This window comes from Falco cherrug, chromosome 6, assembly GCF_023634085.1.
Source record: "Falco cherrug isolate bFalChe1 chromosome 6, bFalChe1.pri, whole genome shotgun sequence".
NCBI classification, from domain to species: Eukaryota; Metazoa; Chordata; class Aves; order Falconiformes; family Falconidae; genus Falco; species Falco cherrug.
The window spans coordinates 73,165,264-73,191,192 of record NC_073702.1 but is presented as its reverse complement, the minus strand read 5'-3'; the positions used below and the strand labels follow the sequence as shown (position 1 = coordinate 73,191,192).

At 62.9% G+C, this 25,929-nt stretch overlaps 4 protein-coding genes across 7 annotated transcripts; 3 read left to right on the top strand and 1 right to left on the bottom strand.

The window, feature by feature from the left end:
- The first annotated feature begins 39 nt into the window (after positions 1 to 39).
- SLC35F6 (solute carrier family 35 member F6) lies at positions 40 to 4,396 on the top strand. Its single transcript, XM_055713012.1, has 6 exons — positions 40 to 188; positions 2,113 to 2,185; positions 2,257 to 2,428; positions 2,869 to 3,081; positions 3,283 to 3,393; positions 3,623 to 4,396. Exons 1-6 carry the CDS (start codon positions 112 to 114, stop codon positions 4,246 to 4,248), a joined length of 1,272 nt encoding a protein of 423 aa, XP_055568987.1. The 5' UTR covers positions 40 to 111; the 3' UTR covers positions 4,249 to 4,396.
- A 391-nt stretch (positions 4,397 to 4,787) lies between these two features.
- CLU (clusterin) lies at positions 4,788 to 9,756 on the bottom strand. Of its 2 annotated transcripts, XM_027811596.2 has the most exons (9): positions 9,608 to 9,756; positions 8,253 to 8,360; positions 7,462 to 7,610; positions 7,111 to 7,281; positions 6,618 to 7,035; positions 5,924 to 6,037; positions 5,460 to 5,686; positions 5,048 to 5,229; positions 4,788 to 4,963 (listed from the first exon to the last, which is right to left on the bottom strand). In XM_027811596.2, the coding sequence occupies exons 2-9, from the start codon at positions 8,335 to 8,337 to the stop codon at positions 4,957 to 4,959; spliced, it is 1,353 nt and encodes a 450-aa protein (XP_027667397.2). In that variant the 5' UTR covers positions 8,338 to 8,360; positions 9,608 to 9,756; the 3' UTR covers positions 4,788 to 4,956. The 2 variants fall into 2 exon arrangements, with proteins under 2 accessions (XP_027667397.2, XP_055568986.1); XM_055713011.1 differs by lacking the exon at positions 9,608 to 9,756 and having other exon boundaries at positions 8,253 to 8,382.
- A 574-nt stretch (positions 9,757 to 10,330) lies between these two features.
- LOC129736308 (uncharacterized) lies at positions 10,331 to 16,244 on the top strand. The gene is made up of 2 exons (XM_055713007.1): positions 10,331 to 10,503; positions 11,555 to 16,244. The coding sequence occupies exon 2, from the start codon at positions 11,866 to 11,868 to the stop codon at positions 15,748 to 15,750; it is 3,885 nt and encodes a 1,294-aa protein (XP_055568982.1). The 5' UTR covers positions 10,331 to 10,503; positions 11,555 to 11,865; the 3' UTR covers positions 15,751 to 16,244.
- Positions 16,245 to 17,764: 1,520 nt separating this feature from the next.
- SCARA3 (scavenger receptor class A member 3) lies at positions 17,765 to 23,723 on the top strand. Of its 3 annotated transcripts, none has more exons than XM_055713010.1 (6): positions 17,765 to 18,635; positions 19,826 to 19,882; positions 19,952 to 20,071; positions 20,601 to 20,699; positions 21,140 to 22,183; positions 22,955 to 23,723. In XM_055713010.1, exons 1-6 carry the CDS (start codon positions 18,629 to 18,631, stop codon positions 23,392 to 23,394), a joined length of 1,767 nt encoding a protein of 588 aa, XP_055568985.1. In that variant the 5' UTR covers positions 17,765 to 18,628; the 3' UTR covers positions 23,395 to 23,723. The 3 variants fall into 3 exon arrangements, with proteins under 3 accessions (XP_055568985.1, XP_055568984.1, XP_055568983.1); XM_055713009.1 differs by having other exon boundaries at positions 17,767 to 18,635; positions 19,826 to 19,885; XM_055713008.1 differs by having other exon boundaries at positions 17,767 to 18,635; positions 19,826 to 20,071.
- Positions 23,724 to 25,929: the final 2,206 nt, after the last annotated feature.

Below are 25,929 nucleotides of genomic sequence, written 5' to 3'. Positions count from 1 at the left end.
GTCAGGGGGCGTGGTCTACCGCGTCAGGGGGGCGGGGTCTGCCCGCAGGGGGCGGGGCTGGGCCGGCGGCGGTCCCGGTGCAGGGCGGGAGGCGGCGGCGGTGGCGGGGCCATGGCCTGGTCCCGGTACCAGCTGGGCCTGGCCGCCCTCATGCTGGTCACCGGCTCCATCAACACCTTGGCGGCCAAGTGAGTCCTCCCGGCGGCGGGCGGGGAACCCGCACCCCGGGGCTAGGGTCCCGTAGCAGCCTCGGCCCCCTCGGGCTCGGGGCTGGGCCCACCGTCCTGCTCGGGGCCTTCCCGGGCCTCAGCGTGGCCTGGGCCCCTCCTGGCCCCGCGCGCCCTCCGCAGGGGTCGAAGCCCGGTCTTCAGGCCTCTAGTCCCCTCCATCCATCCCATGGCTGGTGGCCCCAAGGTCCGAGCATGCCACCCCGGGTTGGGCTTCGGGTCCCCTCCGTGGTTTTGGGGATGACTGCCCTTGGGCCTTTTCCCCGCGGCACCCGCAGCCCCACGCAGGGGTGAGGGGGCCCTTCCCCTCCCACCCAGGCCAGGCTGTGGTCCAGGCTGTGTTGGCAGGGCTCCGGGACCTGCCCTGTGCCCCGCCCCCCCCCCCCCCCAAAGCTGGCCAGGGCTGGGCTTTAGGGTGTCCCATAGGGCTGGGGACCCAGCTCCAGGCGATGCGGGAGGGAAGAGGGTGCATGGCCAGGGGAGCTGGGGCTCTCTAGCCCTCTTGCAGGTGCTGTCAAGGGGTGCTGTGGCCGGCTGTATGGTGCTGGGGAGGAGCCATCCGAGTACCCGCAAAACCAGGCTCCGTGTGCCTGCTTTTGTCCTGCAGCTCACCCTAAAAACCAGGCAGGGACTGGATTGAGGCCCTTCCCCTGGAGAGCACCCTGGGGTGCTCCCAGCCCTGACAGCAAGGGTGAGGACGATGTTCCCAAAAGCTGCCCAGGCGAGCCAGACCTGCCAGGCCAGCTCGTCCCAGTGCTGCTGGGCAGACACGTGGGCCATCAGTGGGGTTTCACCAGATGGCCAGGCTCCAGCTTTGCCCCGGCAGACCAAGGTCCCTGGATGGGGAAACAGAGGCACAGACCCCCGCGGGGCAGAGCAGAGCCAGGAGATGGCACCGAGCTCTCAGACAGCTCATGAGACCCACGTGTGGCCCCAAAGCCTCTTGCAAAACACAGACCTGAGCTGGCCGGTGGCAGAGGGGCTGTGGCATGTCAGCCGGGGCTGACTCACTCCTAAATCTTGCTGGCCTGGCTGAAAAGCCCCTCGCCAAGCAGCAGGGGACGAGCTGGGGATTGCCCTGATCTCCACTCACATGCTGTTTCTGCAAGCTCAGCAGATCTGCGGCCACTCAGCATCAGCAAAAAGTGGCCGGAGGAGAGTGGGGTGCCTGCCTGCCTGTGTCAGGTGCACTGCCACACTGGGGGTGGCCTGGGGGCTGGCAGCTGGCCACTGAGGGTCTGGGGTCCCCTCCCAATGCAGATGGCCCCTAAAGAGGGGAGATCCTTGCCAAAACAGGCCATGGGAACCTGTGCCACAGCCTGTGTTTATCCAGCCTTGCCCTCTGTGCTGCTTGGAATACCCAAAAGAGGAGGTTTGTGCCCCAAAACCACGGCTGAAGGTGTGAGTAGAGGAAGCTGCTGCCCCCAGCTTGTGATACACATCTTTTCTGACTCCTGTGTCCCTTAGCCCCCACATCTTTAAGGCTGGTGACATACAGAGGAGGAAAGAGGTTGGGGTGACCCCCCCCACCACCACACTGTCGCGGTCTGCCCAGCCAGGAGACAGTGCTGCCTGGCCAGCTCTGGCCGAGCGTGCTGGCAGCGATGGGCGTGGGGACACCGGATTGCAGGGCTGTTACATGGAGGTATCAGTTTCTCTGCCTGTCACTCAGGGCCGGGAGCTGGGCCAGGAGCTGCTGGCAGGTCAGGGCAGCCACAGCAGTGTCTCCTTCCCCGCTGTCTCCTTCGCTATGGATGTCCTGTCCCCGGAGCTGTCACCTCGGGGGGCTAATGGCCTAGAGGACAGCCCTGGGCTGGCTCTCGAGGTATGCTTTGGCTCTCCGCTGCCCGCTGCTCTAACCATCACCCTCTCCTCTGCCTTGTAGGTGGGCTGATAACTTCAGTGCGAGTGGCTGCGGTGGGACGGAGGAGCATGGCTTTCAGCACCCCTTCCTTCAGGTGAGCCCCCTGTCCGGGGCAGGCAGGGCCTTGCAGGCAGGGCCAGCCCCCCTCACCCGCCTCTCTTGCAGGCTGTGGGCATGTTCCTGGGTGAATTTTCCTGCCTGGGGGTGTTTTACCTGCTGGTGTGGAGGGATCGGTTCAGGCTGGAGCCCAGCATGGCCCCATCACAGTCCTTCAGCCCGCTGCTCTTCCTACCCCCTGCTCTCTGTGACATGACTGGGACCAGCATCATGTACGTGGGTAAGTGCTGGGGACAGGGATGCCACCTCTGTCCCCCCTTGCCCTGCAGGGACCTGGCTGTCCCTGAGGCTGGACTCAGCTGTTGGGCTGCAGGACTCCACGGTGCATATGTTTCTGGAGGGTGTCTACCCTGAAGCAGGTTAGAGGGGTCAGAGCAAACACTTCCCACTCATGCAGCGAGCTGTAGCAGGGCTCAGTAAGCCGTTTTCCTCAGGGGGTGTGGTGTTCCCATGGAGCAGAGACATGGGGCTGCATCTTGGCACAAACCTCTCTGCTGCCAGCTCTAAATAGGAGTGGGGGGAGACAGCATCACTGCCCCTTCCTGCAGTTAATCACTGACATGCTGTTAATTACCACAGCAGACTATTAAGCAGAGGGGTGGCAGCATTAGCTGGCTCCAGCAGCACATGCAGCTCATGGGTCTGTCTCTCCCTGTGCAGCCTTGAACATGACCAGTGCCTCCAGCTTCCAGATGCTGCGAGGATCCGTCATCATCTTCACCGGGCTTCTCTCTGTGGCCTTCCTGGGCCGCAAACTGGAGCTGAGCCAGTGGCTGGGCATCCTGGTCACCATTGTGGGACTGGTGGTGGTGGGGCTGGCTGACCTGCACAGCTCTCATGACCAGAAACACAAGCTCAGCGAGGTGATAACAGGTACATAGTGGCCCTTGGGGGAGGTGGGATGGCCATGGCGGGGAAATAACTCCCCACAGGGCATGTGCCTGGCTCTCCGGGCATGGCTCTGCCATGCTGCCTGTCTGGTGGGCTGGGAGAAGGGGGCTCAGCCCCCCTTCGCTTCTCTCCCCTTGCCTTCATTTATCTCCCCTTGCCTTCACTTCTCTCCCCTCCTTGCAGGTGACCTGCTTATCATCATGGCGCAGGTGATTGTTGCCATCCAGATGGTGCTGGAGGAGAAATTTGTCTACAAGCACGATGTGCACCCGCTGCGGGCCGTCGGCACTGAAGGTCTGTTGCAACATCAGCCGAGGTGGCTGAGCACTCTGGGGTGCCCCATCCTGCAAACCCAGCCAGGGGAGGGCTGCTTTGTGCGGGGAGGGGACTGCAGGCTGTGAAGTGGGTGCTGCTGTGGAGGTTTGGGTCCCACAGGGAAGGTGGGGTTAGCTGGGGGCAGGGGGCTAGGGATAGGCAGCCCCAAGTGGTGCTTGGAGCCCAGCTGACACCCCGTTGCATCCAGGTTTCTTTGGCTTCATCATCCTGGCCTTGCTGCTGGTGCCCATGTACTACATCCCAGCGGGCAGCTTCAGTGGGAACCCTCGGCGGACACTGGAAGATGCCCTCGATGCCTTCTGCCAGATTGGCCACCAGCCCCTGATCGCCCTGGCCCTGCTGGGTAACATCAGCAGCATCGCCTTCTTCAACTTTGCTGGCATCAGCGTCACTAAGGAGATCAGTGCCACCACCCGCATGGTGCTGGACAGCCTCCGCACCCTCGTCATCTGGGCTGTCAGCCTGGCTGTGGGCTGGGAGACCTTCCATGGCCTGGAGATCTTGGGGTTTGGGGTGCTGCTGGTGGGTGCTGCTCTTTACAATGGCCTGCACCGGCCCCTGCTCGCCCGCCTGCCCCGGCGCGTGGAGGAGACCAGCAGGACGGGCCGAACACGAAGGCTTGCTGCAGGGGGAGACCACGGCCATCAACAGCGAGAGCTGAGCCTTCGCCACCCTGTGTGGGGCTTGGCCCCGCGATTTATTTCCCTGCACCATCTCGGCGCGGTGGTGGTGATGCCAGCTGCCAGCCTGCTGCTGTTTGAGGGAGAAACCTCTCCCCTGCCTCACTGCCAGGGCTCCGGGAGGGGATGGTGAGGCTGTGCCTGCCCTTCCCCGGGGGAGATTAAAGCCTCTGCCCCTGTTCACAAGGGGCTCAGGGTGGGGGGGTGGGAGGGCTGGGTCTCATCCCGCTGCTCCCCAACCTGTCTCTCCCCCCCAGTAAAGTGCATCTGCCCACAGCTAACTCCCTGTGGGTCTGTGCTGGCTGTGGGGAGGGCTGTGTGGGGGCCCAGCGTGGCTGGGGAACAGGGTCTGGCCCCAGCAGGAGGGTGGGGGCCAAGTCTCCTCTGTCCCTAGTGGGGCGGTGGTCACGCAGGGCATGATCCTTTGTGTCCCCAAGGAGGGGAAGGACCTAGCACCTGGACCCCTTTCACATGGGGCATGGGAGACCGCAGCAAGCCCCTGGGTCGTTGGTGGAGAGGCTCCTGCCAGAGTGGGTTTGAGGGAGCCAGGTCCTTCGCTTCCCTCCCCCCCTTTCACAATATCCCACAATCGGCCCCAGGCACGCGTGGCTGCTTTTTGCAAGGTTTATTTGCTTGGCAGGGCCCATCCCAAAGATGCAAGGCAGAGCGCAGTCAGGGTGTTTGACTCTATCTTTATTCTCTGTTTGGGGCCCAAAGAGGGGCCCTGGCAGCATGGGGAGGGGGGCAGTGGCGTTAAACCCCCTGGCACAGGGAGAGGGCTGCAGAGGGGGCTTGGTGCGGCACCGGGGCTGCAGCAGCAGTGGTGGGGAGCATCACTTGGCTACTCTCTGCCGGAGGAAGGATGGGAGGGGGTGAGCCACGCCATGGCTCCCCCCCAGCCCTGCCATGGGGATGGGGGGTCCCAGACTCACATGACATTTTGCTTGTAGTGCTGAAGCGCCTGCTCAGCCACGATCTCCATGAAGCGGGGGTCCTCCCAGGAGATGTCCCCAGGCACGGTGAGGGACAGCGGCTCCGAATCAAAGAGCTGCACTGTCACCTGTGTGTCAGGGGGGGCTGAGGGGTCCTCGAGGTTGGGAGTCTTGGAGAGGACCTGGGAGCGGGGGACAAAGCCAGGAGAGCCGGGCTAGCCCCTGTGCTGGCCCCTTGCCCTGGCACCCAGCCTCGCAGCCAGCTATTGTGCCAACAGATGCCCAGTCAGGCGCACAATTGCCTCTTTCTCCCCCTGACCCACTTTCTGTGGCTGCCGGCCCTGCATGGGGGACCGTGGCAGAGGGGGGGGCTTGAGCCCTCTGGCCATGCTGTGGTGCTGGTGGGACTCACCGTGGTGACCTGGAGGAAGCCGTCATTGCCTTTAGTGAAGTTGGCCAGACGTGAGACCCAGCCGAACTGACGGTTGAGCTGGTCCAGGAGGCTCGTGGTGTTGAGCATCTCAGCTTGGAAGGCATGGAGGAGGTCGTCGTAACGGCGCGTGAAGCGTTCGGCCAGGCGCAGCGCATCCTCCAGCTGCTCCCGCAGCTGGCTCTGGGCAGGGTCTGTCTGCCAGCAGTCTGGGGTGGGGGTGCGGGGGGTATCAGGGGGTGCCAGGGCTCAACCCCAGCCCCAGAGCATGCACCCCCTTACACCCCCCTGCATGTCATCACCTCACCCCCAGCCCCAGTGCATGCACCATCTTGCACTCCACCACATCTCAGGCCCCCCCCAGCCCCGGTGCATGTGCCCCCTCACACCCCACTGCATCTGAACCCCTAAACACGTCCCTCCTGCCCTTCCCGGCCCCAGCTCACCCACAGAGAGGATCTCCCGACACTTCTCACACTCATCCCGCATCCGCAGGCAGCCGGCTGAGTTACGACGGATCTCCCGACACACCATGCGCTCGTCACTGAAGTTACGGGACTCTGTGGAAAGCCCAGTCTGGCCTCAGCACCCCAAAACACTGCAGGGTTGGCAGGGGGCAGCACCAGATCCCCCCAACCCTGGGCAAAGCTGCAGGGCTGGCCCCAGCCAACACCCCAAGGTGCTCTTGGGGGACATGAAAGTGCTTTTTTCAGGGAATGTCGACCCCCCTCCAGCTGTTTTTTCCAAAGCAAAGCATTCCCTGCCAACCTCTGTTTCGAAATATCCCTTTTCCCAGCCGCCTGAGCCGGGGCTGCGGTGGCAGACGGTGACGGCACTGTTAGCCGGCACTGCCTGCCCAAAACAAACACCTTTCTGGGATGGTGGCAGCTCCAGCAGCCAAGATTGTGTGTGTGTGGGGGAAATCCCAAACACCCAGCCCAGCTCTGCTAACAGTGGAGCTTGTGATTCCTGGGTTCCCGTGGGGATTCTCTGATGTGTCGTGTTAGGGTTGAGCTCATCCTCTAAGTTAGTCACACCCTATTAAGAAGGGGGGGGACACGACGACGGATACGACATAAACCTGCTGATTCCAGCCAAACTGGGGGCCCCATGACACCTCGCCTGTGGCGAGCACCCTACCTGAGGCAAAGCCACCCAGCGAGTGCTCCCAGCCACCCTGTGCTTCCTCTAGCATCCGCTGTGTCATCTCAAAGAGCGGCTGGAAGAGGTGGTGGAAGCCGTGGTGGGGATGCTGAAAGAACGGATGCAGCTCCCGGGAAAACCTCTCACTGCGCACGGGGAAGCGGACATGCTGGACGGAGGGACGGAAAGCCTCGCGGAAGCCACTGAAGGGTGCTCGGAAGAAGGGATACATGCGGCCATAGACCTGGGTGCTGTCTTGGAAGATGCCATCCACCCCATCTTCCAGCAACCCGAAACGTTCTTCCAGGTCCTCGAACTGCCGCTCCTGCCGCTGGTCCCGCTCCAGCAGCGAGTCGATGCGCTCGCCGTTCACCCAGATGGAGAAGGGCGAGGAATGATTGAGGAATTCCTCCAGCTGCCAGGCAGGAGAGAAGGATCAGGCCAAAATCCTTCCCTCCCCAGCATCAGCGGGTGCTGTGGGACCACTCACCTGCCGCCCCACCAGCCCCGAGCCGCTGCGGCATGTGCGGGAGTAGAAGCGCATGCAGGTTTGCTTGAGGCAGGGCTTGCACTCTTCCCAGAGCGCCAGCATCGTCTCATTGCACACCTCCTGGTTCGCTGCCAGCTGCTGCTCCTTCTCCCGGGCCAGCTGCACCGCCTCCTGCAAGGCACCCACATCCAGCCCCGAGGGCATCTTCCCCCGCCCCCCCTGGCCCCCAGCTCCCAGGATGCACAGACCCCGGCCGGGCGTGAGATCCTCCAAACCCTTCAGATACACCAAGCCCCACCAGGGGCTCTGGGCACCAGGGTCAGAGCAGCCACCCTCCTCGTCCTCACTCACCTCCTTCCTCCTCTTAGTCTCCTCCAAGGTGTGCAGGATGGCTTGGTGGTCCTTGCTGGTCTTATCCATGAGGGTCTTCATCTGCTTTACCCCGTTGATGGCATTTTCCACCTCTGTGTCGATGTATTTGCTGCCAGCTGCTGACATCTCTGGAGGGGGTGGGCAGGAGAGGAGGAAGAGCAGTATTTGTGGGTGCAGAGTCCTGTTTGCTTGCCAACAGCTCACAGAACTCAAGAAAAGTGACCCAAAAATCTCGCCTGGGCTGGGGTTGCATCTCCCTGCCCACCACCCCCAATATTTGGGCAGTGCTGGCCATGAGCCCCCAGCTGCCCCCCAAGGAACGGCCTCGTGCCAGGGCAGCCGTCAGGCTGTGCCATCCCTGTCTGGCCACTGCCACCGGCTCTCGCTGTGCCCACGCCAGCCCTTGCCCCCCCAGCTCAGGGGGGAGCTCAGGGGCAGAATCTTCCTTTCTCCCGCCACTGAAAAGCATCCAGCCCCAACCCTGAGCTCCCAGCCCCCCAGGGATGATGCTGTGCCCCCACCCATCTAGCCCCTCCATAGGCACAGCTTTCCCCCCACACCACAGACACCCCATTTGCTCCCCCAGCCTGCAGGGAACATCCACCCCCCCAAAATGAAAAGCTGTGACCCCCCCCTAACCCAACCTCATGGGTCCTGCATCCTCCCCACTCAGCACTGCCCTGGGCATGGTATTGCCAGGTCCCTTGCCCACCCCACACCCCAGCACCCACCCGGGCTGCTCCCCTCCTCCCCAGAGCTCCCCCACTCACGCTTGAGCTCGCTGGGGGGGACGAGGGCCTGGCCCCCTTCCCAGGCAAGCAGGAGGCCGAGGAGCGAGAGCAGCAGCAGCGCCATGGTCCCGTCCTGCAGGCAGCTGCCTGTGCGGGCAGAGCAGGGGCTCAGAGCAGGATCTGCCCCCCCTCCCTGGGACACGGGGTTCTGAGTCAGCAGTGGGGACCAGCACGCCCCCCCGGGGCACTATTTTGAGGACACAGCAATGACTGAGCTGATGCCCTGTTACTTGGGGGAGCTGTCCCCAGGAGTGAGGGTCCCTGGCCAGTGGGGTCTCGCTCGAAGCCCCAGCTGGGGGGCCAGGATGTGGAACCTTCTCCCCCCCTCCCTCACCCGCCTGCCTGCGGCACAAACAAGCCCCAGGCCCGCGGCCAGGCAGGGCAGGCGGCCAAAGCAGTGACCGGGCACGGATTTCCCCCCGCCATGGGAGCCAGCGGTGCCTTTCTTCTCCCCTGCTCCCCCTGGGAGATGGAGAGGGGCTAGGGGGGATTGGGGGGGGGGAGGCAGAGCCAGGACAGGGCTGGGCTCCTGCCAGCTGCAAGCAGGAATGGGCAGGGAATATCCAGTGACAGCCCCCATCCCCAGATGGGTGCCATGCCAAGGATGGCACCCCCAGCTCGCCCATCACTCCACCCCACCAGAGCTGGAGCCGGCAGGGCCACCGGGGTTGTGCAATGGCTGACCCCGTCCCCCCCCCAAAAAAAAAACAACAAACCCCAAACCTTTTGCAATGGTCCAGCCGCAGTGGGGCTTCGGTTCCCCCCCAGCGACACTGGTCCAGCGCCCCCCAGTTCCCACTGCAGCACCGGCTGTGGGAACTGCTGCCCACTCCCCCCAGTGCTGCCCCTCAAATAACTCTTCCTCCCCGCGCCCCCCGCCCCCCCCCCCCCCCGCCCCGGCTCAGCTTCATCCTGCCCATCCCAGGGCATTGTGGGAAACTCCTGCCGGCAGGGCCAAGCATCGCCCGCTGCACCACCTCCCCCCCCGCGCGGCCCGGAGGTGCGGGGGGGGGGGCACCCTGGGGTGCACAGCCCCCCTCTCTGCCCCACAGGGCCCCCCCCCGTGCCCCCCCCCCCCCCTTGGTTGACCCCCAGGCATAACCCCTGCACCACCAAAGCGGGCATGGAGCCCCCATCGTTCCCACCCCACTGCACCCCAGCTGCAGGGCAGGGGCACCCCAAGGGGGGACCCCTGAGTCCCCAGCCCGGGACGGGGCTGCAGCGCTGGCTGAGACCGGCAAAGCTCATCGCAGGGAAGAGAAAGGATGGGAAGGGGATGGGGTGGGAAGGGGATGGGGATAGGAAAGGGGTGAGATGGGATGGGGATGCCGTACCTGCACCCCGGTCGCCCCTCCGAGCTCCGCCGCGGCCGCCCGCCCCTTATTTATCCGGCTACGACACTGCGGGTCCGCCCCGCTCCGGCCCCGGAGCTTTCTGGAACCGGCGGGACCGGCCCCAGCCCGACCCGCCCCTCTCTTCGCGGTGCCCCCCCGCAACGTTCCAACCCCCCCACAACGTTCCAACCCCCCCCACCCCCCGCCGTGCCGGTGCGCGGCGCCGCGGTGCCGCGGGGATGGGCGTGTATCTCCCACGGCCGTCGCCGGCACGGCCCCCCGGCACGGGGAGGGGGTTGCACCCTCCCTGGGGTCCCCAAAATCTGGGTGCTACAATCTGGGGGGGTAAAACCTCGTCGGACGCTGCGCACCCTGTTATCTCCGCAATCACCCCATCCCCCCGGGGGCCGTTATTGCCCCTCCCCCACCCGGGGGGACGGGGTGCTGCGGTGGCGGGGGGGGGGTCGGTACAACGGGGCATCCCCTTCCCACCCGCGGCCGCGGACACGGGGGAGGTGGCTGAGCGGGACCCCCCCGCACCCCTTCCATGCCCCTCACCCCACGAGCTGCAACATTCCTCGCTGCCACGGGGGAAACTGAGGCACGATTCCCCCTCCCCCCTCTGCCATGCCCCCCCCATTCCCCCCACGCTCCCTTAAGGGCCCCAGGGCCCCAGACCGCAGCCCCCACCCACCCCCGCCCCCAGGGCCGAGAAACAATTGCTCGGCTGCCGATTACGGCCCAGTGCAAAAACACGCAGTTTTCGGAACTGGGAGAACTGGTTGGCGCCCAGCGAAGGGGCGGGACGGCGTGCGGGGGCTAGTGGGCCGCCCCCCCACTCAGCGGGAGGAGGGAGCAGCGCGCGGTACCGAGCGCCCGGCGCCCGCAGTGATCCGGTACGGGACACGCGGGGGGCGGGGGGCACGTGTGTGGGGGGGGGGCGGCCCGCTCTCCCGGGGCCGGGCGGGGGGCGTGGGGGCACGGGGGTGCAAGATCTCCCGGAGCCGGGCGGGGGACACGAGTGTGCGTGGGCATGTGTGATCTGGGACACGCGTGTACACGGGGCCGCAAGCTCTTCTGGGGCTGTGCAGGGGACATGTACGTACATGTTCTCCCTGGACCATGTATGGGACACGCGTGTGCACGGGGGTGCGAGCTCTCCCAGAGCTGTGTGTGGGACACAAGTGTGCATGGGCATGTGTGGGACACGCATGTGCATGGGGCTCCAAGCTCTTCTGGGGCTGTACAGGGGACATGTCGGTAAATATTCTTCCAGGGCCGTGTGTGGGACACACGTGTGCATGGGGCTGCAAGGTCTGCCAGGGCCGTGTGTGGGACGTGTGTGCACAGGGGTGCAAGCTCTTCTGGGGCCATGTGTGGCGGACAAGTGTGCACGGGGCTGTAAGCTCTTCTGGGGCTGTACAGGGGACATGTAGGTACATGTTCTCCCTGGACCATGTATGGGACATGTGTGTGCACAGGGGTGCAAGGTCTCCCAGGGCCGTGTGTGTGACATGTATGTGCATGGGGCTGCAGGCTCTTCCGGGACTGTACAAGGGACACGTAGGTACATGTTCTCCCAGGGCTGTGTGTGGGACATGCGTGTGCATGGGCATGCAAGATCTCCTGGGACCATGTGTGGGACACACATGTACATGGGCATGCAAGAACTCCCTGGGACCGTCTGTGGGTCATGTGGGTGCATGAGGGTGCAAGTTCTGGGACCATGGGTGGGACACATAGGTGCATGTTCTCCTGGGACCATGGGTGGGACATTGGCTGCATGCTCCCCTCAGATCATACGGGGTCCCCGGAGCCCCTGGGTGAACTGGAGCAGGCCTGGGCTGGCCACGGCCACGGAGAAGGTGGGTGCAGGCTCTGGGGGTGAGGGGGGGCTGGTGCTCCCTCCCTTTCGCAGGGCTTCACACCCCACTCTGTCCTCTGCAGCCCCACTGCTTGCAGAAGAGGGGACATCTCCGGAGCAGGGGCCATCTCAGCTGTGACACTGCTGCCATCATCCCCCTGAGAGAGGCCTCACCAACTTTCCTCTTCCTCCACCATCTTCCTCTTCCTCCCCAGACACAGAGCAGCCTTGTAACCGTTTCGCTGCCGCTCCTACCGGTGCTGGCACACACAGACATCCCTCAGTGCTACTGCAAGCCCCCAGTCCTCCCGCAAACCCCTGTGCCATAGCGGTGGGAGGCGAAGGTGAGGGGCCGTCGGGGTAACACCCGGTTTCCTTCCTGTTTCTCGTGGTGATGGCCTGTTTCTGGAGGAAGGACAAGCGGAAGGGGAAATTTTCCCCTCCGCCAGCCTCGCAAGCAGCAGATTTGGGGATGCTCATCCAGGAGAACAGTCACAAGCCCTGGGTGGAAGATGCTCTCCCCCAGCAGCCGGCAGTGGGGGACACGGAGAAGGAGTTTGCTAACTTCTCCTGGTTCCAGCGCCTTGGTAAAGGCTGGCGGCTGAGCAGGGACCAGCGGTTGCTGTGGCACATGGCACAGTTGAAGAATGGGAGCAAGCAGTGCCGGACTTTCCAAGGAGCCAAGGAGAGCCAGAGAGCCACCAGGCTGCAGACACAGGCTGCTGAGAGATGCACCGAACTGGAGCAGAAAGCGCTGGGGCTGCTGGAGAAGCCAGGGACCTGCCAAAAAGCCACCCGAGGTGGGGAAGCCCAGCAGGAAGAGCACATGGCCTCGGTGACGGCAGTCAACATCTGCAGCAGCATCCCACACCTCAGGGAAGATGGCTGGGATGAGCCAATTGTTGGACGCAAAGTGCAAGATGGGGTTGTGGTGAGGGGGGGTGATGGCCACAGGGACCAGGTGGGTCGAACTCAGCCCCTGGTCCAGGCAGGCACCAGCGGGGATGAGGAGGGAAGGACCACTGGTTTGCCCCAGAGCCTGGGCTTGTGGGTGGAGGACAAGGATGCTGCCACTGTCCCTCGAGGGGACAGGGACAGGCAGGACTTGAACCCTTCATCAGCAGAGGGAAGGTCTGGGGAGGAGCAGAGGAGGCAAGTGTGGGAGAAGCTGCATTGCCTGGGAGAAGACATGGTAGAGTGGGAAGGGCGGTCCACGAGGGACCTGGCAGTCAGGCTGATGGAGAAGATCCTGAAGACAAAAACCGAGGCATACCCTACAGAGATGGGGAACAAAACACACCAACAGGAGCAGGGGCAGGGGGTGGCTAGAGCCAGGGTGGGTGGCTACAAGGAGGTGAATGCTTTGGTGGACACCCATGTGGACATCACCACAGTGCAGCAGTACCCCCAGCTGCTGTACCTTGCTGTGTGCCACGACACCCCCGTCTCCATCAGTGGGACCACATATGGGGATGATCAGCACCTCCCTGCCATGCCGGAGCCATCTGAGAATGAGCAGATCTGGGAACACTCTGACGATGACCTCCTGGAGCAGGGAGGTTCCCCAGCTCTTCCTAGGCCTGCGGTGCTAGCCTGCCATGTCAAGGTGGTAGAGGTTGAGGACAAAGAGCAGTGGAGGGAGGAATTCCCATATGTGTGGGCGCAATACGAGATGGACTGTGGGCTGGTGTCCGGGGAAGAGAACCTGAGTGGGGCACCGGTGCCCTTCCAGTGGCAACCCCCATTGCCAGACGATATGGACGAGGCAGTGGCGAACATGCTGCAGTACTTGCTGGCTGATGGCGTGGTGGTGAAAGGCACCTCTTCCTCCAACAGCCCTTTACATCCCATCCCGAAAGGCGACGGGAAGACATGGCGTCTGACGCTCAACTGCAAAGCTATCAACAAGGCCACCCCCATGGTGGAGGCTCCAGTGGTCCTGAACAGGACCACCCTTGTTGCCACCATCAGCCCCAAAAGCAAGTATTTCTCAGTGGTGGATCTATCGAACTCCTCCTTCGCCATACCCTTAGCAGCAGACTCCAGAGCCAGGTTTGCCTTCACCTTCAGGGGCCAGCAGTATCTCTTCACCCGGCTGCCCCAGGGCTTCCACAGCACCACCTCCATCGTGCACCGGCGGGTGGCTCAGATGCTGCTCCAGCTGCCCCGAGGAGATCAGCCTTGGGTTTTTTCCTACGTCGATGACATCCTCATCACTGGGAGAAGCCAAAAGGAAACCAGAGCCCGAACAAAGACAGTCCTAAAGCTGATCCAAAAAACAGGATTTAAAGCCAAGTTTGAGAAGGTGCAGCTCGTGCAGCCCAAGGTGGACTACCTGGGGATGACAATTGGGGCTGAGGGGAGGGAGATCCAGGCCAGCAAGCTGGAGGCCATCAGCAAAGCACCCTGCCCACGGGATGTCCACAGCCTCCGCTCGCTGCTCGGGCAGTTCATCTCGTTGCAGGATCACATTGCTGGCTTTTGGGAGCTGGCCCGGCCGCTCCACCGCCTCACCACTGAGCAGGTCGCATGGGAATGGGGACCAAAGCAGGAGCAGGAGCTGAGCCGCCTGAAACACGCCATCCTGACTGCGCCCACCCTGCGGTTCCCTGACAAGTCCCAGCCCTTCATTATCAGGTTAACGACCAGCAAAGAGGCGATAGGAGCTTCCTTGCTGCAGGAGGACAAGCAGGGCCGGTTGGTGCCAGTGGGACACAGCTCCCGCATCCTGAAGAGCCATGAGGCCTCCTACCTGCCGCAGGAGAAGGGGTGCCTGGCAGCCATCTGGGCCGTGCAGGCATTTGAGACCCTCACAGGGCTGGCCCCCATTGTCATCCAGATGCCCCACTCCCCTTGGAAGTATCTTGTATGGGGTGAAGCATTGGGGTCCTGCGGGACGAACCCGTACCCAGCACAGTGGACTCTGCTGCTGGTGAACACGGGGGCAATGGCAAAGAGCCCCCAGCCTGAGTGCAGGTACCCTCCCAGCACCCCAGTCCCCACCGCTCCCCCTCTGCGGCTGCTGCCCTCCCACGTCCCCAAGGCCAACGTGTGGTTCATGGCCAGCGACAACACCGACTCCATCAGCTTTGCTGCGGCCAACCTGGAAGAGCGGTGGCTGCTCGGGGTGGCCCAGAGTAGCTTGGTGCTCGATGCAGAGCTGGAGGCTCTCGAGCAGCTCCTGTATAGTCACCAACGCTCCTCACCCCTCTATTTGTACACCAGCTGCTGGTCCTTGGTGGAAGAGTTGCAAAGCCAGATTGGTGAGTGGGAATCAGGATCGTGGGCAAGCTCCGGCGAGGGTTTATGGCCCAGCATCCTCCAGTGGGTCCACACCAACCCAGGGATGCTGCACATCAGGTGCATGGGAGGGGACAGGAGCAAGGACCTGGAGGAGAAGGATTGGAGCCAGAAGGTGGGCAGGAGGGCCAGGGCGATGTCTGGCAGGGCCGTGGGCAGCTGCCACATCTGGGAGCCTTCAAAGCACGAGAAGCAAGAAATAATCGCCCGGTGTCACTACTGGTTGCATGAGGGGGCAGAGGGGACCCTGGCAAGGGTGCGGCAGGTGGCACTCTGGGAAGGTGACAGTGAGCAGGTGGCCCGTTGGGTGCGGAGCTGCCTTCTGTGTGCTGCGGGCAGGAACGAAGTGGGCAGGGTGCTGCCCCAGCGGGCAGAGGGGCCATGGTCGCAGCTCCAGCTGAGCTACATCAGTGGCCTCCCTGAGACCAAGGAGGGGTACCACTCCCTCTTGGTGGTGGAGGATGAGTTTTCAGGATGGGTGGAGGCTTTTCCAGTGTGGGAGAAGACAGCAGAGGAGACAGTCAAGGTGCTCTTCGAGGAGATTTTTACACGGTACGGGACACCTCGTGCCATCCGTTTGCTGCACGTGCCATGCTTCCTCCGGGATGCTGTGCAGCTGGTGATGGAGGCATGCAGCGTGGAGCTGCTGTGCGACCTCCTGCAGCCCAGCCAGGTGGGACCGGCCTCGGCAGCTCTGCAGCAGCTGGCCTTGGGGGCTGGCAGGGAGTGGGTGAAGATGCTCCCCCTGATCCTGGCGGGGTTCAGATCTGTACGGGCACGGGGAGAAGTGCTAAGCCCTTACCAAATTATTTTTGGCTTCCCGTTGGAGATGAAGTGTGGATGTGAGGAGGAGGTCTGCCCCCAGGACAACGTCCTCCCCTGGCTCAGACAGCTGCAGGAGGATGGGACCAGTTACAAGCACTGGACTGAAGGCATGCTACCAAGGGACTGTGAGGAGGGGGATGCTCCATGGCTGTAGTCCCCCATCTCATCTATGAGATTGCTGTCTCCGTGTGTCGTGTCTCATGGTGTGGGGAGAAAATGGGTGCACTGGGTTTGCTGAAGGGCTTTTAGGCAGGGCTAGGGGGCTTTTAGGTGGGGGGGGGGGTAAGCAGGGCTGGGAGGCTTTTAGGCAAGACTGGGGGGCTTTTAAGCAGGACTGAGTAATGCGCAACATCTTCTTGCTATGGTGTTGAAGTGCAGGGAGGGAAGACTTTACTTGTTTTGACTGGGATGGAGTTGGTTTTCTTCATACCATCCAGCACGGTGCTGGGCTCTCCAGCAGTGCTGGAAGCACTGGCATGGTGTTGCCATCCCCAGTCCTGTGCAAGGCTTGGGAGAGCTGGGCCAGCTTTTGCTCAGGACTGTGGAAGACACTGAGAAAAGGATGCCTTGGCATCCCTTGCTTTGCTTGCTTTATTTTCTTTCCCTTTTTCCACTTTTCCTTCATTTATTAAACAATTTTTATCTCAACCCACAAGTTTTCTTGCTTTTCTTCCTTTCTGCATGGGGTTTGGCTGGGATAGAGTTAAATTCTGCATAGCAGCTTGTGGTTTGTGTTTGGGCTGAGAACAGCGTTGATAACAGAGGAATGCTTTAGTTGTCACAGTGCCTGCACAGTATCAAGGCCTTCTCTGCCTCTCACACTCCACTGCCCACAGGGGTTCACCCACAACACCGGGGAATCGCAGCTCAAGGCTCAGCAGCCTTTGGGAATGGTGGAGGAGGAGAGGGGAGCCGCCAGTGTCCAACACCCGAGTCTCAGCCCCACTTACTGACCTCCGGGTGACCTCCTGATGCTGCTCCTCATGGTCTTCAAAGTGTTGTCTGTATCATTCTCCATCTCCTGCTGGCTCTCAGGAGCCCCTCTGCTACTTAATATCATAGAAATTGTAGAATCATTAGGTTGGAAAAAACCTTTAAGGTCATCCAGTCCAATCATTAAACCAAGTGGTGAAGGCAGCAGAGGGTGACCATAAGCCCGGTGGCTGCACAGACCCTGGGAACCCCAAGCTCTGGTCCATCAGCTGGTTGAAGGCAGAGGATGCTCGTGTGTGTTTAATGAGAGCCGACTTGTGGGCTCACCTGGGGACACTCACATGACAAGCTGCACTTGATGGCAGGATCCAGGGCATGGCAGGTAGCCCAGGGACTGGCAGTCCGGTGACTCGTGGCAGGGACCCATCTGCCACCCCAGCAGCAGTATATTTAGTGCTTCTGCGGCAAGCCAGCAGCCCAAGTGCTGAATCGGCAGGGACGTAGGAGAGTAACCCCATCACTGATGCCGCACCAGCATTTAGCCAGCTGGTAAATCCCGTAGCAAGGCAGCAGTTCCAAGAGCTGCAGCCGAAGGAAGCCAGGTTTGGCTGAGGGGGACATCTCTGGGTTGGCTCCACCAGCTGTGAGTCATCAGGGACGGCCTGAAGGGGCTGAGGAAGAGCAGCACACTGCAGCTGCCAAGGATGAAGATGGTGGGAAGAAGACCTCAGCTGCCAGTGAGCACCCTCCCGCAGCCACCTTGTGAACCCCAAGAAGATGTCATGGGCTGGGGCATCGAAGGACACAACCACTGCAAGAGCATCACTTCTGGGGCTCTGGCGATCAAAAAATGATGGTGATAGGTGTTGGTACGTTCTCCAGTATGATGTGTTGGGGAAGGCTTGAGGAAGCAGCCGAGAGACCCAAAAAATATCCCAGAAATGGCCAGGGGGGTGAGAGGGAGGCTGCAGGACCCAAAAATACGAGATGGCAATGTCCAGGAGCTGCATCCGAGTGACGAGGGGGTAGACACGTGCTGGTATGGGGAATATTATGGAAAATCAACTAATAAAACCCAGATGAGAGGGGCAGGCCTGGGCTGGGGCAAGCAGGGAGCTGCTGCAGGAGTAGTGGAGGTTTGGCCAGCTGGAGACCCTCCCTCAGTGTCCCAGAGGTGTCTGAGGGGCACTTGGAGGAGGAGGAGGAGGAGGAGGAGGGAGGCCATGTGGGGAGGAAGGCTGCCTGGGAGCCCAGCCGGGTCTCGGCAGAGGGCAGCAGCAGCCCGACACAAAAGCCTTGGTGGGGAGGGGGTCTCGGCAAGGAACCCCCAAACATCCCCAACCCCCAGGGGACCCCTATCCCACGTCTCTGGACTGGGACCACCACTCTGAACCCAAAGCCGGGAGCCAAACCACAGCACCCTGGGTCCCAGCCAGGACCCCAGACCCTGAACCACAGCACCCCACATCCCTGACCTGGTCCCAGGGGCCAGACCCCAGACCCATCACCCCATATCCCTGCCCCAGATCCACATACCCAAACCCTAGCTCCCCAATCCTGACCCCAGCCCCCCATCTCCCTAAGCCAGACTCCTGAGCCCTGCTGCCCTTGGACCAGGACCCTCTCCCCAGACCAGGACCCTTTCCCCAGACCCCCAGGCCTCCCAGACAAGTGAGGCTGGCACGGCACAGCACAGCGCAGTGTCAGACGGACATTTGTTAGTCATTAGGGCTGGAGGGAAGGAGGGCGGGCGCGGGACCAGCCTTTCTTCTCCAGCACATATCCCAGCGCCTCGCCTTTTGGTGGCCAGCATCCAGCCCAGCCGGGCTCTGCCGTCACCAGTCACCCGTCCCCATCCCGCGTGGGCAGAGGTCATGGGCAAACTGGCGGCCATGGGGATGCTCCACCGCTGTGGTGGCTTTTGAAGGCTCCCCAGGAAGTTTTGGGAGCGGGGGGCCGGCGGGGGGGAGCAGTCCCGGCCATGCTGGCCGCTCGCTGACGCTCGCCGGGAAGAGACGTGCCGGGGCGGATGCGGGAACCGGGGCGGTGAGGCCTGGGTTGGTGCAGGATTGCACCCACTGCCCCCCACCTCGGGGGCTATGAGAGGTGAGTGGGGGGAAGCCAGGGAGGGGGGGTTGGAGCTGTGGGGAGAAGAGTGGGGCTGGTGGCATGGGGGACAGGAGGGGATGGCCATGCTGGAGTGGGGGGGCAGCTGGCACCCTCCAAAGCCCAACGTGTTCCTGTTCCACATGGGCAGCATCTCCCCACGGATGGGGGGGGCTGCGCCGGCCTCGCCATGGCCAGAGACCGCACACACAGGTTGGGGGGGGAGCCTCCAAGGCTTACCCTCGCTCACTCAGAGCCCGTCACTTGTTGACTCCATGGGGCCCTAAAGGAAAATTTGCAGCAGCTGAAAAGCAAAGGGCCATGACAGGGGGGACAGAGGGAATCACTGCCACCCCCAGCCCAGGGGGCCCCGCCGCCTGCAGCCCCTCTCCTGTCCCCTGCCTGCTTCTGCCTGGGGGAAGCCAGGCTGTATAAAGTGGGGGGTGCCGGTGCCACGGTGCCTGTAGCCCCCCTTGTGGCACCCCCAGCTGGAAACCCTCCTGCCAGCGAGGGGAGGTCGGGGAGGCCCCGGGCAGGGGCTGGCTGAGCTGGCGGGGGGCTGCAGGGGGCTCTCGGGCACGGCACAGCTCCAGGGGAGCTTTGGGGAGCCAGGGAAGGAGGCACCATCCCCTGCCCCGGGCTCCTTCGGGGCTGGGTACCGGTGCTGAGTGCGTCCCCTGTGCCCGAGCCGTGGGTGGGACCCAGCAGCAACACCCCAACTTGCCCCCCACCGGGCTGGGGGTCCAGGCTGGGTGGTGGCCAGGGTGGCATGTGGGTTTTCTTTGCTCCCATGGTTTTTGCGAGAAGGGGCTGGGAATGTACAAAGCCCATCAGGGCTGGGAGCTGGGAGCCAGCAGCTTCTCCCTCACCCCCACTTTTTAGCCAAATTCAAACAAATTTCCTCAAGTTTTGTGGTCTCGGAGTGCAAAGGGCCCAGCTGAGTGCCACAGAAGCAGGCAGGGGAGCAGGGACAGGACCCTGCAGGCTGGTGCCACCAGGCTTTGGCTTGCAGTGATGGCTCCCGTGTGGCTTCCCAGCTTTTTCCCAGGGACGCTGGGTTGTGTCAAGGCTCAGCCGGTGTCCACAGGGACCGCCGAGGCTCAGCCAGTGTCCCCAGGGACCACCGGCATCCCCAGGGCTGGGAGCAGGAGGGTGCGGGCAGCTCAGGTCCCTCCTGTGTTGGCTTTCAGAAGACGAGCCGGTGGGAGGAGAGGAAGAGGAGATGCCAACCTTCAGCTACCGACCGAGTGGTAAGGACATCCCCTGGGGTGGGCAGGGGGTGCAGCAGGGCCTGATCCTTCCCTTTCTGCGCTCAGGTAGGGCACAGACCAGCTGCAGACGGTGCCAGAAGAACCTTTCCCTCCAGGCTGCCGTCAAAGTCCTCTACGTCTTCTCCATCCTCCTCATTGTGGTCGTGACCGTGCTGGCTGCCTTAGGTGAGTGCTGGGCAGGGTTGTGGGGTCTGGCTCCTGCCTCCCCTCCTTGGGGCAGACCCTCGGGGATACTGGGGCTCCCCCAAAGCACCTGCAGCACCCAGGTGTGGAAAGAAGCATCCAGCTCATGCTGACTTGCCCCTGGGATACCCATAGAACCCTGGGTGTGATGCCGCCTCACCGGAGGATGGCTTTACCCCCATGGGGGACCTCAGAAACCACCCCAGAGCCCAGAGCTTGCCACCCCATCACCTCCACAGGCAAGAAACAGCCTCCCAGGCTCAGCGCAGGGATGGCACGCTCCCTGGGGCTGGGCCCCTGGAGGTGCTTTGTAGACCTTAGCCAAGCCCTGACCCTGAAAGCCCCTAGGGACACCCACCCCACAGAGCCAGCACCCACCAGCTGCCCAGCCTGGCGCCTCAAGCCCTGGCCACCCTCCTTGCCAGGGAACAAGCTGGGAGGAAAGGTGTGGAGGATGAGCTCACCCTGACACCTGCCCACCTCCCCCTGACCCCCCACCTTTCCTCCACAGTGTTCAAGAAAGTCAACTCCATCTCCAACGACATCAGCTCAGCCCAGACCTATTACGAGAAGAAGATTGTGTCCATCCAGGAGGATCTCCAGGGGCTGGGTGAGTGGTTTGTACCTGGACCTGAAGGTCTTCTCCAGGCTTCAACACCACGTGTCCCTCCAGCTGAGTGGATCTCAGCTGCTCGGTGCTGCCAGCCAGGGGCTGAAGCACCTCTACTTTTCAGGTCCAGGGCCAAAACCCACTTATCTCCCAAGATTTTGGGGACAGAGAACTGTACCACTCTGAGGGTGGGGTTGGTGGGGTTGGGCTTTTTGGAGAACTTGCTGCACAGAGGTGGCAGGAGCAGGATGAGAGTGGGGAGGTGGTGCAGGCTGGTGGCGTCAGGGTTGGCCCAGTCATGGGTCTGTGGTGCCCATCTCCAGGGTCTGCAAGGACAGACCATGGTGAGGCTCCTTCCTCCTCTCTGGTTCTCAGCAGGAGGGTCTCCAGGCCCAGTGAGGGACAGGGTAGGGTAACAGACCCCTCTGCCCTTTGTTCAGATGAGAAGACCTCGGGAAACTGCTCCGTCTGTCACGAGACGGGACAGCTGGGCCAGGAGATCACCAAGCTGCAGGGTGAGCTGGAGGAGATCCAGAAGATGCTTTTAGTTCAAGAAATCCTGCTCGACCGGACCTCCCAGACCCATGACCACCTCTCATCCACCAGCAACAAAATCACCAGTGAGGTGGACAACTGCTCCTTGTCCGTCCGGCAGGTCAACGAAAGCTTGGGGCAGTTCCTGGCCCAGCTTGGGGGCTGGCAGGTGGTCACCTCCCAGCTAGACAGCTCTCTCAAGGGCTTGGCCCAGGAGCGCTATGATGTCCGAGCAGCCATGCAGCAGATGAACTTCACCCTGGGGCAAACCTCTGACTGGATCCAGGTCATCCAGAGGAAGACGGATGAGGAGACGCTGACGCTGCAGAAGATTGTCACCGAGTGGCAGAACTACACCCGCCTCTTTGGCGGGCTGCGGGCCACCTCCTCCAAGACCAGCGAGCTGGTGAAGACCATCCAAGGCAGCGTTGGTGCAGCAGCTCGACAGGTCGGCCAGAACTCGGAGAGCATGCACGACCTGGTGCTGCAGGTGATGGGGCTGCAGCTGCAGCTGGACAACATCTCCTCTTTCCTGGATGACCATGAGGAGAACATGAATGACTTGCGCTACCACAACAGGTACACGCAGAACCGCACGGCTGAACGCTTCGAGACCCTAGAAGGTCGCATGACGTCCCACGAGATCGAGATCAGCACCATCTTTGCCAACATCAACGCCACCGACAGCCACGTCCACAGCATGCTGCGCTACCTGGATGACGTGCGGCTCTCCTGCACCCTGGGCTTCCACACCCATGCTGAGGAGCTCTACTACCTGAACAAGTCCCTCAGCCTGGTCCAGGGCACCACAGACCTGCTGCGGGAGCGTTACAGCCTGCTCAGTGCCCGGCTGGACTTTGACATCCGCAACCTGTCCATGGTCATGGAGGAGATGAAGGTGGTGGATGTCCGGCATGGGGAGATGCTGAAAAACATCACCATCTTACGAGGTGAGGTGCAGCCTGGTGGGCACAGCCTAAGCCCTGCCTGGGGGTGGGTTGGGGCCAGGCTGCTTCGGGGGCTGTTTCTTCTGTGGCTGAGCATGGTGGGATCTGGGCTCTTTGGGAGTGCCCTGCACCCCAGGCAGGTGGTGGAGGACCCAAACCACCATCGCTAAGGCCAAGGCAGTGCTGGGATGTGCACGAATGCACCCAGACACCTGCCCGTGGTGCAGAAGGATCCTGAGCATGGAGCTGTGTGGACTTGGCTTGCAGAGCTGTCCCTGCGTGGGGAGACAGGGACAGCGGGGAGGTGACCCATGTCCTTCCAGCACGGCTGGCCTGCAGAGGGACTCCTCTTGCTGGAGAGGATATGGCTGCCCCATGGTGAGGGTGCCCAGAGTTCTCCCTGGTGGCTCAGGTGGCCTTGGGACATATCCATCCACCCAGGGGAGCAGTGGGGCTATCCTGGCTCCACCATCAGCTCCATGGAGCCCATGGACGCCCTGGCAGCTTCATGCTCTGCCATGGACCGCCCAGCTTGGAGCCATATCACACCTACATCAGCATCATTACAGGGCTGCCCGAATTAACAAGCCCAGCCGTTTCCTGGACCTGGTTTTAGGGGGAGCCCTGCAGTGGCCCCACACCCATGCACGATGCCGGGTGTCCTTTGGAGCCCACAGCAAGGGCTGCAGGGCTGGGGCATCCCGCTCTCTCCCCACTTCAGAGTCCTACCCCCCCCGCCCCATGCTTCCTAATCACCCCCTCCTCTCCCCCTAGGTGTGCCGGGACTGCCGGGCCCCCGTGGCCTCAAGGGTGACGCGGGCGTCAAGGGCCCACCAGGAAGTGAAGGAGAGAAGGGCGACACGGGCATCATGGGCTCGCCGGGACCCCAGGGCTCCCCTGGCCCCCCAGGACCCCCTGGCCCCCAGGGTGATAGGGGTCCCCTGGGCTTGAAAGGCTTCCCTGGCCTCAAGGGTGCCAAGGGCAGCTTTGGGCAATCTGGCTCTCGGGGACAGGGTGGACCCAAGGGTGACCCTGGCCTCCCGGGGCCGGCTGGGGTGCCAGGGCCAGTGGGCCCCCCTGGCCCGCGGGGCAAACCAGGACTCCCTGGGACCCCCGGTGCTGTGGGCCAGGCTGGCCCGATGGGGCCCAAGGGGGACCCCGGTTTGCGAGGCCCCCCGGGGCTGCCGGGCCCCCCTGGCCCCCCAGGACAGTAACCCAGCCTGCTGTCAGCCAGGGCACCAGGACAGCGGCGACAGCCACCCCCCCCGGACCTCCAGGGCATCCCCCACAGGGGTGTGAGGCAGAGCCTCACAGGACAGGGGGGCGAGGGGATCCGGTACCCCCCAGTGCGAGGGTCCGGGGCTGGTCCTTGGCTCTCAGGGATGCTGCCGGCTCCAGGCTTGGCCATTCCCAGCCCCAGGGTGGGGGCTCCCCGCGGGACGGGGTGCAGCTGGTTTGTGCCCTTTGACCCCCACCCCAGCCACCTTCATCCCCCCATCCCCGCGCTGTCCCCTCAATGTACTCGCGGCACAATAAAGCTGTATGGGGACAGGCGGCGTCTGCACTGGGGGGACAGGGTGGGGGGATGGGGTGCACCAGGGGAACACCGACAGCCAAACTGCTGCTGGTGGCAGCGAGCAAGTGGTGGGAGAAAGTGTGTTGCAGCCGTGGGTGCATGAGGGAGTGAGCAGGAGTGAGTGCATGCGTGTGCATGTGCATGAATGAGCACGTGTGCATGACTGTGCATGCATGCATTTGCACAAGTGAGAATGTGCATGAGTTTGCATGTGCACATGATTGTGTGCATGTGTGAGTGTGCATATGTGTGCGTGAATGTGTGTGCATGTGCACGTGTGCGTGAGTAAGTATGCATGTGCACGGGTAGGCGTATGCCTACACATACAGGCATGCGCACAGAGCGTGCCCATAGATGTGTGGACACGTGTGCATGCAGGCGTGTGCAAACATGCATGTGTGCCATGGGAGACACAGTCTCTGACAGGGACCCTGCTCACCAACCTCCCCCCTGGCAGAGCCCCTTCCCCGCTTACCACAGCCACCCTCCTCCCTGCAGGGTCCCCCGTGCGGCCCCCATGCCCTTGGCAGTGAGAAATGGGGCTCTCGGCTCCCCCCCAGACAAAAGCCCCCCAGCATCGCCCTGCCCCAGGCTGACCCTGCCGGGGAGTGGGGGAGCAGCCGGGACCCCACTGCCGCCAGGAAGGTGCGTGTCTGCTCTGCTCCGTGCCTCAGTTTCCCAACCCGGGCTGTCAGGCAGGACAGGCTGCCGGGGTCGAAGGGAGCAGTGTCATCTCCTCTGCCAGCCAAACCTGGGGTCCCCGAGGCCTGGCTGCAGGGGGACACCACCGGAGCAGGGGTGGGGGGCCCAAGTACCGCACCGGGGCCATGGTGCCAAGAGCATCATGGCACTGGGGATAACAGCCAGGCCAGCCCTGCCGTCCCCATCCCCTCCATCCGCCGGGAGCCCCAGCTCGGGGAGCCCCGTGCCCTGCCCTGCCCGGGGCACAGGATCCAGCCGGCCGGGTGGTTTATTGCTGTTGGCAAAGGAGTTTCCTGTTTTCATCGCAGGAACAGCCCAAGGCTGGTTATTGACGCGGGCCAACACGGCCCTGGCCCCGGGTTGCAGCTGCCATGGCTGCAGAGGCAGCAGGCGGTGGGGGTGGGGGAGCCCTCTGAGCAGGGGGCGCTGGGGGGAGCAGAGACCTGTCAACTCGTTACACAGATGGGCCACAGGCTGACAGGGCCACAGGCCTGGGCAGGGCTGGGTTCAACTTGCTGGGGTGCTGGGGGCCAGGAGACAGCCCTGAGCTCCCCCAGGTTGGGGGAGGGGGGTTTAATTGGTGGGGGCACGCCGTCCCAAGCTGGTGACAAGGGATGAGACGCAAACCTGCCCGGTGCTTGGGGAGGACGGGACACGGGCACCCTGCAAAGCTGCTGGTGCTGGGGGCTATGCCAGTCCATCTGGGGGTCCTGAGCCCTCAGTGAGTCCCTGTGTGATTGTCTCCCGTGCCAGTGGTGAGGACATGGCCACGAGGGCCGGAGGGAAGCGCGCTGTGGGTGTGTGGCTGGGCCGTGGGTGCTGGTAAGGGTTTGGGTGCCAGGAGTGGGTGCTGCCTGCGCCGCACCGACCCTCAGCACCCAGCCCATATGCTGAATCGTAACCAAACTGGCACACAGCAGGGGGTCGGAGCCTCAGCCATGCCCAGCACCACACTGTGCCTCAGTTTCCCCCAACTAGGCAGGACCTGGCCATGCTGTAACCCCCACCCTGACCTCCTCACCCCTTCCCAAATGCCTGCGTCTGTGGAAAGCCAGAGCACATCTGGCCAGGCAGCAGCCTTAGCATAATATTGTGCCAGTGCCTGTGGATGGGCGTCCACATCCTCCCCCGGCCCTGCAAAAAAATGTGCAAGGGCAGGGTTTTCCCCCTGACACCAGCCAGAGCTGCGCTTTCCGGGCAGTGGCAAGGGTGGGTGATAGGATTTCAGAGCTGGGAGCAAAAGGATTAATAAATAAACGAGGAGTGGAGGTGGGGAAGGGCTGGGCGGGAAGTGCTGACGGCAGCTGGGACCGCTTGCTGTCGGGAGGGTGATTCTTGGTTGCTGCTGGCCAGCGGGTGGGGACGGAGGGGAGCATCGTGGCTGGGGCTGCACAGCCTCTCACCATCCTTGCCCTTCCCCATGGATTGTCCTGAACAGTGCCATGGAGGGACGGCATGGACCCAGCATCTC